General features: G+C 39.6%; 1 protein-coding gene across 2 annotated transcripts; it reads left to right on the forward strand.

Annotated features, from left to right (window-relative positions):
- The first annotated feature begins 5,546 nt into the window (after nt 1-5,546).
- On the forward strand, nt 5,547-16,846 carry LOC135208396 (alpha-N-acetylgalactosaminidase-like). Of its 2 annotated transcripts, none has more exons than XM_064240520.1 (7): nt 5,547-5,648; nt 11,186-11,358; nt 12,674-12,848; nt 13,105-13,279; nt 14,321-14,415; nt 14,934-15,095; nt 16,568-16,846. In XM_064240520.1, exons 1-7 carry the CDS (start codon nt 5,646-5,648, stop codon nt 16,829-16,831), a joined length of 1,047 nt encoding a protein of 348 aa, XP_064096590.1. In that variant the 5' UTR covers nt 5,547-5,645; the 3' UTR covers nt 16,832-16,846. The 2 variants fall into 2 exon arrangements, with proteins under 2 accessions (XP_064096590.1, XP_064096591.1); XM_064240521.1 differs by lacking the exon at nt 5,547-5,648 and adding an exon at nt 10,394-10,528.
- Nucleotides 16,847-18,346: the final 1,500 nt, after the last annotated feature.

Genomic DNA, 18,346 nt, shown 5'->3' on the forward strand with positions numbered 1-18,346 from the left:
GCCCTGTTTCGTTTAAGCGCTCGGAGCGTAGCAGCCGCTCTCCGCTTCGTAGGCATCAAGAGCCTCTCAAGCGCCCTGCTCCTGAAAGGGCGCCCTATTTTTTAGCAACGTTTCGCCGCTTGGTAGGCGCCAGGATTCCACTAAGCGCCCTGTGACAGATAGGCGCTCGGCGCCTAGTAGCCGCTCTCCTCACGATCGGCGACAGGATCTTAGCAGGCGCTCTCCCTCTCGTAGTTTCCGCTAGGGATAGACGTGGTCTTTTCTAGAGAATGCGAGTTTAGACAAGAATTTTCGGATAAGCGTCCTTCTTTTACAACTCGTCGTTCTCCTGTACGCCTTTCTACTTTGAATCTTCTCCTCATTCAAGACGTTTGTCTCCTTCATCGCACTGTACCCCAGCTAGGAAATCATCTAAGGATTCTCATAAGGATCCTCATCCCCGTTCTCCTCCTCAAGAAGACCAGGAAGCCTCTGAGGAAGAAACTAATAATACATCGCAACAGTTTCTTCGTACAAGAAGCTCACAGAACTTCTCTTCAGGAGTTCGGAGAGTCTTTGAGCCCTACTGCTCCTCCTTCTCCACACTCGTTGTTCTCCACAGCGAAAGCAACGAAAGGATCTTCGTGTGTGGAGAATGAAGCCGACTCTTTCTATGAAGAAAGCGTCAAGAGTTTCGGTTCATGGATGCGTACTAAAGAGGAAGCGGGGAAAACAATGTTTGCCTTCCCTCCGTCGAAGCTTTCAGGACGGACAGGATTTTGGTATGAGACAGGAGAACCCTTGGGACTGGGCCTTCCGTCTTCAGCTGACGCAGATTTTTTTCGGCACTAGTAGACGCCACTAGAAGATCAGCTTTGAATTCTGGTCCCAGAAAACTACGTGTGGCAATGAAATGAAAAAAATTTGGATCACATTCTAAAAGGCCATTTTTTTAGAGTCTTGGAAGTTTTCAACTTTCTCGATTGGTCCCTCGGAGTCCTAGCCAGAAAACTCAAGGACCGGACACGTTTTCTCCGGAGGATTTGAATTGTGTCTTATCCTGTATGGATAAATCGGTGAGAGATGGGGCCAGCGAAATAGCTTCACTGTTTGGAGCAGGGGTCTTGAAGAAAAGATCAGTTATTTTGCTCATTTTTAACAAAGTCGGTCTCACATGCTCAGAGACCGTCTTTGCTTTTTGCCCCTCTCTCTACACAGCTGTTTCCTAAACACCTGGTTCAAGACATTTCGAAGGCTCTCTCTGCCAAAGCTACGCAGGACCTTCTAGCACAGTCTGCAAGGAAGCCGCGCCCTACCTTCCAGACTAAGACAAAGAAAGCTAAGCCGACCTCTCAGGAACCCTTTCGAGGGCACTCTACCTCTAGATCCTCTTCGTTCAGAGGTTGGAAACCAAACAGAAGAGGGAGGACTTTTACGAAGTCAATCAAACCTCCCAAGTAAGACTCAAGTCCTTCAGACAACTGTAGGCGCCAGGCTTTTACAGTTTGCAGAAGTCTGGGCCCAGAAAGACGCAGATGCCTGGACCCTGGTCAATTTTGAGGAAGGCTCTAATCCCGTTCTCTTCGAGGCCTCCCTTGACGAATACCCCGAGGGAGTTAAGACGGCCAAAGATACAGGGACCCCATCATGAATCACAGCCTCCGACTAGCGGTAGATCAGATGCTGGAAAAGGAGGCGATCGAACTAGTGGTACCAGCATCATCTTTCGGCAGGCTACAACCGCCTGTTCCTAGTTCCGAAATCCTCAGGGGGATGGAGACCGGTGTTGGATGTAAGCGCCCTGAACTTCTTCGTCGAAAAGAAGAAGTTCACGATGGAGACCACTGCCTCGGTGTTAGCAGCACTCCGTTCAGGGGACTGGATGGTGTCCTTGGACTTACAGGACGCTTACTTCCACGTACCAATCCATCCTTCCTCGAGGAAGTTTCTAAGATTCATGATGGGGGGGAAGAATCTTCTAATTCAGGGCCCTGTGTTTTGGCTCTCTCCACGGCCCCCCAAGTCTTTACGGCCATCATGAGGAATGTGGCACAATGGCTTCACGCCTGGAAGGGGTGAGGATTTCGCTCTATCTCGACGATTGGCTTATAAGGGCCAATTCCAGAGATCGTTGTCTGAAGGACTTGAAGAAAAACCCTGGATTTGACTTATTCCTTAGGACTTCTGGTCAATCTGCAGAAGTCAAGTCTGATTCCCGCTCAAGAGTGCGTTTATCTGGGGATCCAGATGAACTCTCTGAGTTTTCGGGCTTTTCCGTCACAGGAGAGGATAGCCCGGGGACTCGAAAAAGTAACAACCTTCTTTTAGGGAAAGAAGTATGCACAGTGAGGGAGTGGATGAGTCTGCTGGGGACGCTCTCCTCACTGGAGCAATTTGTTTCCCTAGGAAGGTTGCACCTGAGACCGCTCCAATTCTTTCTTCATTCGGAATTGGAGTCGTCCTTCTCAGGATTTGAAGTTCTCCCTGTCAATTACTCTTCAAATCAAGAAGGAGTTAGCATGGTGGGCGGATCCCGACAAGTTCTCGCAGGGACTGCCTCTTCATCCCAGAAACCCAGCCTGGTGTTGTTCTCCGATGCGTCGGAAACAGGTTGGGGGGCGACTCTGGGCGGAACCAAGGAGGTGTCAGGAACCTGGATGGGGGACCAGTCTTCCTGGCACATCAACAGGAAAGAACTAATAGCCGTGTGGCTTGCTCTGAAGGAGTTCGAGTCAGATGTGACAGGAGCAGTTGTGCAAATAAACTCGGACAACACCACGGCTCTGGCATACATCAGGAAACAGGGGGGACGCATTCCTTCTCTCTGTACGAAACAGCAAGAGATCTTCTTCTGTGGACAGAAGAAAGGGGGATAAAACTTCTCACCAGATTCGTACAGGGAGAAAGGAATGTAAGGGCAGATCTCCTCAGCAGGAAAGATCAGGTCCTTCCACAGAGTGGACTCTGCACCAAGATGTTTGCCAGAGCCTTTGGAAGTTGTGGGGCAGGCCTCTCTTAGACCTGTTTGCAACTTCAAAAAACAAAAGACTGGATCTGTATTGCTCTCCCATCTCGGATCCAGGAGCAATAGGGATAGACGCTCTCCTACTCGATTGGAAAGGACTCGATGTATACGCGTTTCCCCCTTCAAGATTCTGGGGTTGACTTTAAAAAAGTTCGCAGAGTCAGATTCCGCGCGGATGACTTTGATAGCTCCCCTTTTGGCCAGCACAAGATTGGTTCACAGAGGTGCTGGAATGGCTAGTGTGGATTTTCCAAGATCGCTTCCTCTAAGGAGCGATCTACTCAGACAGCCCCACTTCGACAGGTACCACAAAAACCTCCCCGCTCTCAGTCTGACTGGCTTCAGACTGTCCAGAGCGAAAGGCTTTTCGTCAGCAGCTGCTAAGGCAATCGCTAGAGCGAGGAGGTCTTCCACATTACGAGTGTACCAATCGAAGTGGGATGTCTTCAGAAGATGGTGCAAGAGGAATAACGTTTCCTCTTCCAGTACCTCTGTGAATCAAATTGCAGACTTCTTTTTATTCTTAAGACAAGAATGTGGCTTAGTCGTTTTCGACGATTAAAGGCTATCGTAGTATGTTGGCGATGTCTTCAGGCACAGGGGCCTCAACTTATCGGAAGATAAGGACCTACAGGACCTTATTAGGTTGGTAGTTTAATACAACGAAATGCAGTATCCTAAGACACCTAGCTGGAATTTGGATGTAGTCCTTCAATTCCTTGGGTCCTCTAGGTTTGAACCCCCTAATTCAGCCTCATTCAGAGACCTTACCAGGAAGACTCTGTTTTTGATGGCTCTAGCTTTCGCCAGAAAGAGTGAGTGAGCTTCAAGGGCGATTGATGGTAATGTGGGTTTTAAGGAGGACACTCTCATTTGCTCTTTCCTTCCTGGTTTTCTTGCAAAGAATGAGAAACCCATCAAGTCCATGGCCCAAGAACTTCGAGATTCGTCGTGGGTTATCTTCTTTGGTAGGAGAAGAACCCGAGAGAACTCTTTGCCCAGTGAGAATGGTGAAATACTACCTTAGAAGAAAAGAGCAACTGAAAGCCAACCGAGAGGTCCTGTGGTGTTCAGTAAAAGAGCCTACTCGTCCATTGTCGAAGAACGCATTGTCCTTCTTCTTGAGAAGCCTCATCAAAGAAGCACACGGATCCTGCAGAGAAGAACATCTTAGGCTTCTTAAAGTGAAAGCACACGAAGTAAGAGCCATAGCAACTTCTCTTGCTTTCAACAAGAATATGTCCGTGCGAAATCTGATGGAGACAACATTCTGGAGATGTCAGTCAGTGTTCGCGAACCACTACTTACGTGATGTGAGAATCACTTACGAAAAAATGCTTCGCCTTGGGCCCGTACGTATCTGCGGATTCAGTGCTGGGGCAGGGAGCTGGAACTCATCCTGTTTAGTAGTATAAATTTTTCCCCCTTGTATTTGTTGTTGTTGGTTGCCTTAAAGAGGATGCATGAAGGCATCTCTTTAGGTCGTAATACTAATCTTTAGTAGTTTGGTTAGGTGGTCTGATGAGTGTGGCTCCTTGCAGTAGTCAGTGGTTAGGGAGGACCTGTTAAGATAGGGACGAACTCCCTTTAACAGGATCCGACTTGGATTCTACCACGCAAAGGGATCACATATCCCAGTGGTAGATCCGAGAGTCTTTCAGCATCATGGTCACGTCCTAGCTGTAGCTCTCCAGGCAACGCAGACTCAGAGATAATATCAATGAAGTCTTCTGCCTGAACAGGTAAGAACCAAGGTTATTTATATCCTACAACATCAGTTGTTTCTTATCTCTCCTTATTACTTTAGCTGTCTCTTACCCTCCACCAAGGGTGCCAATCAGCTAAGTATATATCTGGCAGGGAAGGTTTCTGTACAAAAATGATATTGTTAAACTACAATAAAGTTTTGTACATACTTACCTGGCAGATATATACGTCTAATGGCCCACCCAGCCTCCCCTCAGGAGACAGGTGAAAGAGAAAAAAATCTGGCTGGAGAGATAGATTGGTTCATACGCCCGCCAGCAGCGGCGGTAAGGTAGAGCCACCTGACCTACTGTCGCGTGTGCCGCGAGATTTGAAATTCTGTCGGAACGTCGGAGACTATAGCTAAGTATATATCTGCCAGGTAAGTATGTACAAAACTTTATTGTAGTTTAACAATATCATTTTATATACAGGAAGTCCTTGGTTATCCACAGACTCTTGTTAACATTCCTGCTGCTAGGCTACTTATTTTTCATAGCCACCAAAATATATACATCCAGATTTAAAGTAACTTAGTATAAGTATAAGCATGTGACCAGCAGGCCAGATACCATCCACTACCATCCACAGCTGCTATCAAACAAATCCTTTAGCCTTGTTTACAGCGCTCTAAAGACATTTTTTGGACAAGCGTAAATGTAGTGAAGTCATTGTGTGGGTTTGCAGTTCAATCTAGCAGAGATTTAAAACAATATAGTTGAAGTAATCACTGCCTTTAGAACCCTGAAAAAAATGTAAAGGTTTCCTAGAGTAACTTGTGTTTGTTTTTCAGATTGATGCAAAACTCTCACTGAAGGTCACACAACAAGAGTCCTGCAATTTAGGTCATGTATATGGCATATATGACATATTTACTGATGAAAATCGTTACAGGATGGTAGGTATTTTGTTAACTTTCGTTGTCTTACAATGGTTTGTGTGAAAAAAAAAAGGAAAGGTACTGTGTCTAGATTTTTTGTTAGGTTGTGATGCCCCAAAAATTCAATATATATATGTTGAATGTTGTATATGCCCCCTAGGCAAATGTGCAATAGGCATTACTAAAGGGTGTTTGCAGTGTCCGTTAGGCCAATAGCTTGACCCATTGTTCAGCCTTTGGCTTTATTTGTGGTTTTCTTCCAGTTCAACTACCTTGAGATTCTTGTATGCTTCATCATCAGTATTTTCTGGTTCTATTTATCTTGCTGCCCAACCATTCCAACTCCCTATTTTCATGTAAGTGGTCTGTGGATGACAGGATCCCCTCATTTCAAAGAGTGAAAAATGCATAAATAGTTCATTTTGCAAGTACATCACTCTTCATTGGTGTACATAATTTAATATTACGACAGCAACATTCAATTTAGCCTTTTGAAGTTTGTTTTACACAGTGCATTGACTTTTTCTATAAATTTTCTCATAAGGGTTGCCACATATTGCATGGCTTTTGTTTGGCCTATCTGCGAAATCATCTTTGTTTCTCTCTCTTGATCTTCAGCTGAAAACCCTTATGGATAGAGTCACCAGGCTTTCTTAAACCAAAAGGGCCCCAGAGGGAAATCAGAATGCAATGACAGAGAAGCTATAGAAATAGTAGATGAATAGATAAATGGAAAAAGAAAACTGGTACACTTTGAATTCAGATGTGTCAGCAGCAGAGAGTAGGACTGGATTTGCTCCTTGCTTAGATAACTTTCATGATGCCTTTGTTGTCTTCCCACCTAGCTGTGTAACTTCTGCAACTCATTTTAACATCCTACTCATATGGGGATGAGGCCTTACGTTGAACCTCGTTCAACTTTGGAAATCTGGCTTTTGAAATTTGTTTGGTGACTTGTGTTCCTTTTGCCTTTTGGTTCTTAAAGGTCCTCACTCACCCGGACTAGCTGTGGAAAGGGAAATTGAGATGTTGTTGTTTACGTATATGCCTAAGGAGAAACTTCTATAAAAATGGCATTGAAATTCATATATAGTTCTTGTTGCAAGTCTGAAAAGTTTAAAAATGTAGTTTTGTACGTCATTGTTATCTAGTAAACTTAGACATTGAGAATTTGAAATATTTGAGGCTTTACTTGACATAAAGTGTCGTACAAGTATTTCTAAGGTATTTGAATCACATTACATTTGAAAGGCCTCAGGATTGTCCCTTCAAAATGATGCCTTTTAATTAATTACTATTAAGGTTTGTGTGTTATATGGTAAATTGTGGCAGCTTTTATGAGTCTGTGTATAAAAGACCTTGTGCGGATCTTGTAACTTCAACATTTTCATTTGGCTTGGCATCCTTTATTGGCAATAGCCCTTCATGCTTAGTGAAGGTAAGAGAGACCACACATCGTTTTCCAGCTTTTGTTCCTGCCACCTCTGTGTATGGGGCCATTTGAATTAAAGATAGTTTGTTATTTAGTTGAACCTTTGGAATGAGGTAGATATATTCGCATTATGGCTGTGGACTCCTCACTGCAAGTTGTACTGTACCTCCTCCTCCTCCTCCAGGGCAGGGGCTTGAATTCCTCAAGAGGCCATCCATGTGTTCTATGGAACTGTGTGTGTTAAACACTCAACACTCACTGCACTGAATACTCACTAAATCCTTAATGCTCATTAAACACTAAGCAGTCACTGGACTTTCACTAATCACTCACTAAACACTTATACAAAACTTACAGACTAAGCATTCACTAAACATTCACTGAATACTTAACCAAACATTCACTAAACTCCAAACACTCACTAAACATTCACTGAACACTTACTCATTGAATATCATAGCCTTTTGCCCTTGTATTGTGGGTAGTAACAGCTGCCCAGATGTTCATATAAGTGATTTATAGGAGTATTTTTCTTATCCACTTCTTGGTTACTGATTTTATTTTCATCAGTCCTCCCTTCCAATATGGCTGTAGACCCTATAGGTGGGTAGAGCCTTCAGTGCATCTCATCCAGACACTGTAGTCAGTACTTGAGGTACTTTGGAGCACCCCTTCAGCCCCAATCTAAAACCCCTTTCATTCCTTTTACTGGACCTCCTTTCATATTAGCATATTGTTGCCTTTTCTACTTGTTTGTCCTGAGAGTATATGTAACCTGGCCTAGTAATAATATTGAGAAAATGTTTTGCACAATACCTAGCTTGAATTTTAAGCTTGCTCTCTCTCTCTCTCTCTCTCTCTCTCTCTCTCTCTCTCTCTCTCTTCACGTCTGCTGCGTCCATTTGAAATGTATAGGGGAAGATGGTTTGTGGTTTTGTTAGGAAGGTAAGGATCCAGGTAGGTCAGGGCACGGGACCCAAGCAAAGGTTAAATATTTTGTTTTACCTGACAAATGTGAGAAAGGATTTGGGTAGTTTGCAGAACAACGAGATCATTCCTTTCCACTGCTTAATTGTACTTGAAGGGGGTTCCAGGTGGGGCGGCAAAGCCCACCTGACTAGCTCAGGCCAGGGCACCCTAAATGAGGTTAGTAAGTTAAGGTTCGGTTATGTGAGGGCATGACATTCTAGGAATGGTTAGTTTTGGGGTATTCAGACCTTTTCTTTACCCAACCTACCTCGGATACATGCCCTAACCTTGACTTTTTTCCATGAATTTCTGCAGTATAATTTTCTAAGTCCAATCATTTGTGCTCTCTTCATCGATTTTTTGCTGAATAAAAGGGAAATCGAGCAGTTCACCAGATCTGCTGTCACACTTGTTCTGTCATCTGTAATGTTCACTGGAAATTTTCTCAATTTTCCCTCATCTGATTGAGAGACTGTAAGCTTTTATCCAATCACTACCATGCACTGTAGAACTGGAGGCTGTCTCCAGGATAGCATAATTGATAGATTCTATCATCAACACTGACATTAGTGTTTTAGGATTTTCAATAATAGAATGTAACTCTTCCTCCCTTACACTACTTGCACACTTTTTGCACATGCTGGAGGCAGATGGTACTCTGATCCACACACACAACATTTTCTAACTTTGCCATATATGTCAACTGAGCTTCTCTACCTATTTATTTCACTTCTGTTTGCTGTGGTTCCTCTTCCTATACCAAACTCTGGCACAGTGGCTTTGCAGTCTCTAACATCAGTAAATGCCAGGTTGTGCAGGAGTCAATCATCCCATGCTTGCATAAGCGACTGGGAGGCTGATATTTCCAGGGGATAAAAATGATATTGCTATTCTGTTCGACTAACAGTGCCTACAGTACCCTACACCTTGAGTCCTCTCACGCTCCCACATGCAACCACTTAAGCATGCTTTGAACAAATGCCAACGATTGTTTAAAGACTTATGTTTCTGTATGTGTAAAAAATGCAATTTGCTTTAAAAATAACAATTTTATTTTAAAAATTCCTACAATTAGAAAGGTTAAAACATTGATGATAGTGGTACAATATTGTAAATGCAGTAACATGCACACAAAGTACATATAAAAAAAACCCACTTCCATAAACTCAAAATATGGTTACATATCTTTGTATGAATATATTTATGTATCTTTGAGCCGCAGAGAAAATAGTGCTCAAATAGCTAAATTCTGCATGTTATAAAAAGAAACATGAATAAGCTTAGTTTTCTCTTATCTGGTGCTTGGCTTGAGAATGAACCTGTTATCTGTCACCTGACAAAATTTTTGTGGGAAAGTTCTTGGTTATTTACAAAGTATTCAGAATGCTGACAAGTGCTCTGGTCACAGATATTTCATTTCTAACTCCAAGTAGCTTTGCATCTTTAGGTTCCCAAATAACTATCATTCTTAATCTACCAGTTTTTATGCTTGAAACTTCTGGTGATGATCGAGATCCAGGAAAACTCAGTGGCCATACGTATTGATATATTTGATCTCTGCCTAACACTAATTCATATCTTGGTCATTTGGAGGTAAAGCACCATGGTTGGTAGTGCTTACAGTGCACCACGTGAGGATCTTTGCAGTGCCCCTTCGAGCCAGCTGCAACCCTTTTCATTCCTTTTGTTGTACCTCTGTTCATATTCTCTTTTTTCCATCTTTCTTGCGGTTTGTTTCATGATTTCTGAATGCGTTAACTCAAAATGTTATCTTCAAGTGTTTTGCCACTTATGATAATGCATCCTCTGTATTCTCATGAGATAAGCCACTTGTAGCCTATGCTCATATTTTCCAATCTCGTGCCTTTTTATTTTCCGCTCAATTTTTTTGCTTGGAAATTTAATCACCAGAACCACATCCATCTCCAGAAAGACGTGGTTATCCTTATGCAGAACAGCTGAGAATGGTAACTGACTAGTCATCTTGAAAACTGAATAGATGCACATTTTATTATTAATAAATCTTTTTTATTTTTTTGCAACAGTAAAGCTTGGCATGGAATTGCTTCTCTATACTGGTGATCCTGTAGAGGTAATAGTAAATACCTTTGCCATGAAAGGAAGAGGTTTACCCTATGTATGGAGCATATTTTATCTTATTTGTATACAGTCCTTCACTAAGTACTAGAGGAAAATTTTTGCAAGCTCCCCTGTTGTGTATTATGACAGTGTTGCAGTTGATATTACTGAATCATGATGGCAAGGGATCAAACATTTGTGAAGAGACTGATACAGGGCAATGGCCTCCCCCCATTTTTTTTTTTTTTTTATTTCTCGACCCAACAATTATAGGAAAATCACATGGCTTAGTTCACACAGTTATCTGTGATAGATTTGTCAGTGAAAATAGATTTGTACTAAGTATGTTTGATGTATATAAGTGGGACCTGAGTCCCAAAGCAGTTTATGTTTGGTCTGCAGCATCAGTTGCGTATGGGTAAGTATTTGCTTCCGTTGAACATTTCAACATGTTAGGAGATCCTCCTGCAGTAAACACTTCATGGAAAAGTTCATAATCATAAGTATGTAAGATTAATTTTCCTTTCCTTTTCACAGAAATCCGACTATGATCATTTTTTTTTATATCGAGCTGCCCCAAATATGTTAATGTCTTGATTTGTAAATTAGGGATTTTACAGTATATTTTGCTAAACAGTGCAGTGTTTGACTTACCAAGAAGAGTAATACTTAGATATTTTGGAGATATTTAGGAGACATGTATAATGCACTAATTTTGGCTGCTAATTCAATCCAGTATGGTTAAGACTATTGGTCTGTGTGGATTTTGAAATTTAGTCTTGTTAAAGAAAAAATACCATGTCAGAGTTTATTATTATTTTTAACACCTATTTAATGAGCAAGTCTAAGAGTTTATTATTATTTTTAACACCTATTTAATGAGCAAGTCTAACCATGGGAATATTGTGTGCAAATAATTTGCCATTATTTTTGTACTAACACAAAAATTGTTGTAAAGAATTATGTAAAATATATTATGATTCTTATGATTAGTGTTGAACAAAGTGTTGAACAAATTTTAAGAATGTTAACATAAATTATTTGTAAATTCTGTATTATATTTTTTCTTTTTCAGCTCACTCTGACCACAATGTTTAAAGCATTGACACTTGCATGCATCTTAGCACTTTGGATTGGGGTAGACGCCTTAGATAATGGTCTGGCGCTTACCCCACCCATGGGATGGATGGCATGGGAAAGGTTTCGTTGCAATGTCGACTGCACAAATGACCCGGATAACTGTATAAGGTAAAATATAGCTTTTATTTTAAAGGGACAGGTACATATACTATAAGCATTTTTTATAGTATAGCCACTGTTCATTCTCAGAGATGCAGTGGACACCCTGTATTCGTGAGGGATGCATACCACACCACCCCATGAATAGCTAAAATCTGTGAATACTTAAAACCCCTCTAAAAACACTTGAAGTTAAAATGCAAGAAAAACCTGCTAAAAATACTTATGCCTTAATATCTTAATAGTTTTATCACTAAAAGTGCATTTAGACATGAAATTGTTATGAAAATACATTACTAAGTTAATATGCTTTTCTCGGTGAAAAATACCGTGAGTAGGCGAATTTCTGATGAATAGTGTGTCCTCAACTTACAGCGCCACTGACTTTCGGTGCTTTTTCACCACCGTTAATGGTGTCTTAGAGCACCACATCAAATTACGCCACCAAAACTCAAGTTATGGCGCCGTAAGCACTGCTAAAGCACCGATAATGTCAACTTATGCCCCGGCACTGGAACAGATCCCCCACACTGTATCTTAATAGGTTTTTCATATGTCAAAACCTGTATACAGTGAGTATATTTGATCCATTGAGTTACGATTGTGAATTGGATATATTTTGCCCATGGTGTTTTTTGGTCAGGAACCATTGCCTAAAAAAGAAGAAGAAAAAGGCATCTGAGAATTCAATTATATTTCCACAGGTTCAGCAAGATATAAGAATCAGTAGATTAAGTTTTTTTTTATTTGGCTTTTGCTCTAATTTAAAGTTAAAATATCTCTTCAAATAAGTTTTCTTTACTGAATTCATTTTCCTCATATGCATATTCCTAAAATATATGTAAATGAAGATCTTCATAGAATGATGTGATACCTTTTAATGCCAACTCCACTTTTTTAACTAAAGTTTGTTCGTTATGAATTTAGTTTACAGGAAAAAAATGTGGACTACAGATCATTGACTTGACATGTGATTACTAAGTAGGATTCAGGGTCATCACAATAAAATCTCGACTGGTGCTGGGTAGACAGCAGTACATTTCAAAGTCTAAGGATGAATTTAGGCATTTCTTAAGGTTCTTCACAGCTTCCCATTGGCCCTTAGCTGTAACCCATTACATTGCTTTTACTGTGCCTCTGTTCATATTCTTGTTCTTCCATCTTTCTTGCCACACTCTCCTAAAAGTGGTTTCATAGTGCAACTGCAAAGATTTCTTCCTACCTCTAATTTCCCAGTGCAATATGACCTCATGGGTCCCAGTGATTGGCCATTGACCAAAGTTTTATATTCCATTGTATTCCATTCCATTCCTTGCATCACCAGTGAATCCCTCTTCATGACAATGTCGGACTTGCTAGTGAGTGAAGGATACGCTGATGCAGGATATGAGGTGGTGTCTCTTGATGACTGCTGGCTTGCAGATGAGCGTGATGTTGATGGCAAACTCCAACCAGATCCTCTACGTTTCCCATCTGGTCTGAAAGCCTTGGGAGATTATGTGAGTTCATGTATTAGCAGCATAATATTTGATCACACACTTGTTCTCAAGGGATAGAACTTTCTGGTACCTACTGATGGACACGGGGAAATATACTTTCTTTTCTGGGAAGTTTGGAATGCAGAGTATCTTCTTTGTTTTAATCATGTTTGAATCAACCGATTGGAATGTTTGTGATGATATTTGTGTTTGCTTAAGCATTTCACCAAACTCATTCAATTTAATTTTTAAGTCATAACCATCACTCACTCACCAGATCCATGCTAAAGGGTTGCTGTTTGGCATGTATGAAGATTATGGCACCCACACTTGTGCAGGTTATCCAGGTATTTTAGGTCACCTAGAGACTGATGCAAACACTTTCGCTGAGTGGGGCGTTGACTACCTTAAACTGGATGGCTGTTATGCCGATCCAAAGGACATGGACGCAGGTAATAAAAAAAATTATACATACTAGGTAAGTAACAACAAATCCTTAAGGCCAGCCCCATGAAAGCCGATAATCAGCTCGGTATTTTTATATAATAATAATAATAATTATAAAAACATACGGATGACAAAAATATATCCTGCCATTTTGGTTTTGTACAATGGTTTAAAATCAGACTTAAGGAAAAGAGAATTGTGATGATTATTTCCAAATATTCAAAATTCCATTTTATGATCATTCTGATAGAAATTATTAGAATTCCGAAGCAAAGTAAGAAGTAAATGAAGTATTCAAGTGGTGTAGTAGTCATTGAAATGCTGGCTGGTAACTGCTGAGGAGTCCCCATGGGGGAGGGAGTGCTGTCAGTACACCTCAGGTGGTGTTATGTATGCATTACTTAAGGCTCTTTGCAGCATCCCTTTCATTCCTTTTACTGTACCTTTGTTTATATTCTTTCTTCATCTTTCTTTCTAACCTCTGCTAACAATTGATTCATAGTACAATGGTGGTTTTCCTCATGGTACACCTTCAAGACCTTTTTACTGTCAGTTTCTGTTTCAGTGCTAAATGACCTCATAGGCCCCAGTGCTTGGCCTTTGGCCTAAATTCTATATTCTTTTCTGTTCTATTCTGCTGGGAAGTATGGATGTAGAAGTAATGATTTCATTGTCTTGTACAATTAGTCTTGAGCCAATTTTAAAATAACAGAGCATGATTGTACAGTATTGTCTGAATAATAAAAAGGTTCACTGAATACACTTAACAAAGTAATAAATGCCTGTATATATTTAACTATGGGATAATGCCTTACAGCTTGACATCCTACATACATCTTGTAAGGAAATTGAATGCTTGTTTACTTTTGAATTAAATTTCATAACCTTATATATAGTCTCTTCAAGTCAAGTGAATTTGCATTGTTTTTATGCTCTTGGAATTTACTGTAGCCATCTGTTCTGTCTTATAGTATGCCAATACAGTAATGCACTCATAAATTTACAGGCTATCCAGAATTTGGACAATATTTGAATTAAATTTACAGGCTATCCAGAATTTGGACAATATTTGAATGCTACAAACAGGCCAATTGTGTATTCCTGTTCATGGCCAGATTATCAAAGGGAGGAGGGAATGACTGTGAGTATCAGCTGGTTTGTTAAAAAAAAAAAAGTAATTGTTCAGAGAAATAGTAGAATTTTGTAACACATGGCTGTAATTTATAAATTGCTATCTCTTTCATTCATTTATATAAAAAAATTTTGTCGACAGCATCAAAGCTTACTGAATGAAAATTATATTATGACTAGTTAGTTTTGGATAGCAAATTCTACAAGTGATTGTGCAATATTTTCTTCAAATCTGAGAACCACCAAGTTTTATAGGAGTTTCTAAAGTACTTAAGAAGTACTATGTAGTATATATATGAAGAATTTACCATAGTATTTGGTTTTCCAAGAGGCTTTATCAATGAATGTCTTCTTTTGACTTTCAGATTTTGGTTTATATGATAGGCTCATACTAATGATTTAATTAAATTACTTATCTAATATTTCACTTTAATTTTATTCAAAACTGACTTTCACTTGACATCATATGTTTTCCATGGACAATTTTTCCTGGTACTGGACTACACTTATATTTACATTTATTTACAGCCGGACTGGGAATCTATCATAAAGACTTGCAACCTTTGGAGGAATTTTGATGATATTCAAGATTCTTGGGCATCTGTTACAAGCATCGTTGACTACTATGGTGATAATCAAGACAGTATTATTCCAAATGCAGGTCCTGGACATTGGAATGACCCTGACATGGTAGGCACTTTAATTTGTTGTTTGGCCATAGTAATTATATGCTCAGTTTTTCATGCATTGTTGCATTATCTTTTTAAATCTGTAAAAGTAAGGTCAAAAGCACTCAGCCCCTTTTAGAACCTCCTGTGACAGGGTTTATCTTTATCAGAGCCTGTTGTTCATGTGAACATGATATTGCATGGTAGCAAAAATAATTTTTGTTTTGCTTCACACTGCTATTAAGTACTTCACATTTATAATGGAATATAGATAACTGAATATACGTAGATAGTTTCTGACTCATGTACAGTACGTAATGGTTTTGTTCCACAACCTGGAAGTTAGGGTTGGCTAATAATTACTGTTATGCACTGGTAAAACACTTGACAGTAAAAAGTACTGTACTGCCTGCCAAGTACTTGGAAGCATTGAAGCAAGTATTTTCCAAACGAGCTAAAAGAATCAACTGTGTCAGATATACTATAAATAGTAAATATGTATTTAAATTTTGAAGTGAATCAGAAATGCATTCAGATCCTTGTAAATTTGCAGTTAACATAGGATTGGGTTGTTCCATCATGAAGAATTATATTAGAAAAACAAGGTAGTGTTCCATGTCATCTTACTTCACCCTCCCCTTGACCATTTAGCAAGAGATCTTTGGGCCAGCTTTTACCTCTAAAAGTTTATTAATACTAAAGAAAGATTTATGAACCCAACTACTATTTACTGTACATCTTAATACAACTATTGCCCCATTCCAAACATTATGAGAGGAGTGGCTTTACAAACAAACACTAAAAGTAATATTATACTTTGTTTATATTTCTTAAATGTATAGCCTACACCTTCACTAACCCATTTAATGAAAGTAATAAAACAAAATTACACAACATATTTGAACTGATTTGCCTGTGCCTTATTCATATGAATAATGACTTAAAAACTGATAAATAATCACCAGTAATTTAAGAACTAAGGTGGAAAACCAAGATGTAAAACAGTCTCCATCTGCATGACCGGTGTCCAATATTAAAAAAATGAAGAGTTCCAGGGAACGGGACTTGACCTAAACACTAAAGGAGCAGTACTTGTATAGCTGTAAGGGAACATAGTTGTTTGTTTTGAGATAGCTAAATTGGATCCTACAAAAATGGAAAAATCCTGTACTTCGTTATGCCTAAATCCACCTACATCTCCTTAACACTCTACAGAGGGTAATTTATCAGAATTAAGTGATACAAATCTGGCTCCAAAGGGTGCAAGTTATGCTTGTCAGTATATTTTCATGATTATATCATGAGAGCAACTTTTGTCTTTATTCTAGTTGGACGGTATAATGGTTTTTAATGTTTATCAATAAGCATCTTGTACCAAAAGTAGGAATGGTAGTTTTGGGATGTGCTAAAATGTCATAACTAAATACTATAACCATGTTTCCTGATTTTTATTTTCATAGGTTTGTGTTTTAATAATTTATCTTCAATTTACAGTTGATAATTGGTAACTTTGGTCTAAGTTACGACCAAGCAAAGGTGCAAATGGCATTGTGGGCTATCTTGGCTGCACCGCTCATCATGTCTAATGACTTGAGAGATATTGATCCTAAATTTAAAGCTATTCTTCTGAACAAGGAAATAATTGCTGTTGATCAGGACAAACTTGGCATACAAGGAAGACGTCTTTCTAAGGTGAGTTTGTCATCTATTGTTCAAGTATATCAGAGAGCTGTGGTTGGAGGGTCGTTGATGTCTTAGAAGGGTGAAAGTCATTATTTGGTGCTTTTGTTCAGGTGCTAATAACCATCAGTAAATTCAGTACTAAATTGTTCATGACAGTAAGATATGTGTAACCTGTCATGATGCATTCAATTGATTAGAATTATTTTTATCCTGAAGGACAAACTGTTTGATAAAAAAAAACGACGCTTATGTTAAATGTTTAGAAGCAACAATGACTGGCCCAACTTGGCACACATCGATATAAGATGATAATTTGTTTACTTTGCCATAAATGTATCGACTTGCAAAACTTGTTCTGTGTTACTCTGTGATTTACAATGTACTAATAAATTTAGTACATCCTTTTACTTTACCTCGCATGTTCATTCATCCTTATGAAACTTGACTTCTCAGTTCTGAATATTTGAAAAGTGCTTTAAAGGGTAATACAATGCTGCCATAGTGCTCAATGCTTGGTATTGTATGTAAATTCTGTGTTCATAGAGATCATAATGTTAATACCACTCTTTCAGGTCTTTTCTGCCATTGTTGGTATACGGGTCTCTTGGGTGGTTGTTAGTAGCACCCTAGATATATATATGTTACGGCCATTTTGCAAAATTGGTCATTTTACAAAATGGCCGGCCATCATGCAAAAGGACCAAATTCGTGTTCATTTTGCAAAATGACCTTAATTTCTCAACATTTTGCAAAACTACCAAGATTTTGGTCAGTTTACAAAATAAACAGTGTTATTGTTGGTCCGTTTACAAAATCTCCATACAGCAAGCAGCCAGATGGAAAAAAAAGCTTGTCATTCACTTTTGCAAATTATCTCTTATAATATTGGTTCATTTACTGGTTCCTTTACTCGTTTCCCACTACGAGTAATTGTACTGTATAATTGTCGATCATTCACTTATTATCGCCCCCTCCCACTCCCCATATCTCTCTCCACAACAGTAATGGGAGCTGTAAGGCACTGCTGAAAGGCAGGAGAAGACGACCAACTTCTGTAAATCATCTCTTATAATATTGGTTCATATACTGGTTCATTTACTCTTTTCCCACTACGGGTAATATGACAATTTGTCGAAAATTGCATTTTTATACATTCAACTTCCCTGCCAGATATATACTTAGCTATAGACTCCGTCGTCTCCGACAGAATTTCAAATTTCGCGGCACACGCTACCGGTAGGTCAGGTGATCTACCGCCCTGCCCTGGGTGGCAGGACTAGGAACCATTCCCGTTTTCTAATCAGAATTCTTCTGTCGCCCGGGCCATCAACATTGTTGTTGGTTCCTCTCGATTGGTTTTTCTTTTTTCACCGGCAATTGATCTTCTTGACCGACTTTTGGTGATGTATCTGGATTGTTGGATTGGCATACGCTTTTGTGGACTGTTTTGTGGACTTGATTTTGGATTTTTCTTTAAAAATGTCTGACTCTGGAATGGTTGTGAGACGTTGTGTGAATGTAGGCTGTAAGGTGAGGTTGCCGAAAGCTTCGGTAGACCCTCACACGGTATGCAAGGGTTGCAGGGAGTAT

Source organism: Macrobrachium nipponense, chromosome 35, assembly GCF_015104395.2.
Source record: "Macrobrachium nipponense isolate FS-2020 chromosome 35, ASM1510439v2, whole genome shotgun sequence".
Taxonomy (NCBI): domain Eukaryota; kingdom Metazoa; phylum Arthropoda; class Malacostraca; order Decapoda; family Palaemonidae; genus Macrobrachium; species Macrobrachium nipponense.

Excerpts from the sequence above, each read along its gene's own strand:
- LOC135208396 (XM_064240520.1), top strand. Across the intron at positions 12,849-13,104 it reads TGAAAGCCTTGGGAGATTAT|ATCCATGCTAAAGGGTTGCT; the intron begins GTGAGTTCATGT and ends CTCACTCACCAG. Across the intron at positions 15,096-16,567 it reads ATTGGAATGACCCTGACATG|TTGATAATTGGTAACTTTGG; the intron begins GTAGGCACTTTA and ends TTCAATTTACAG.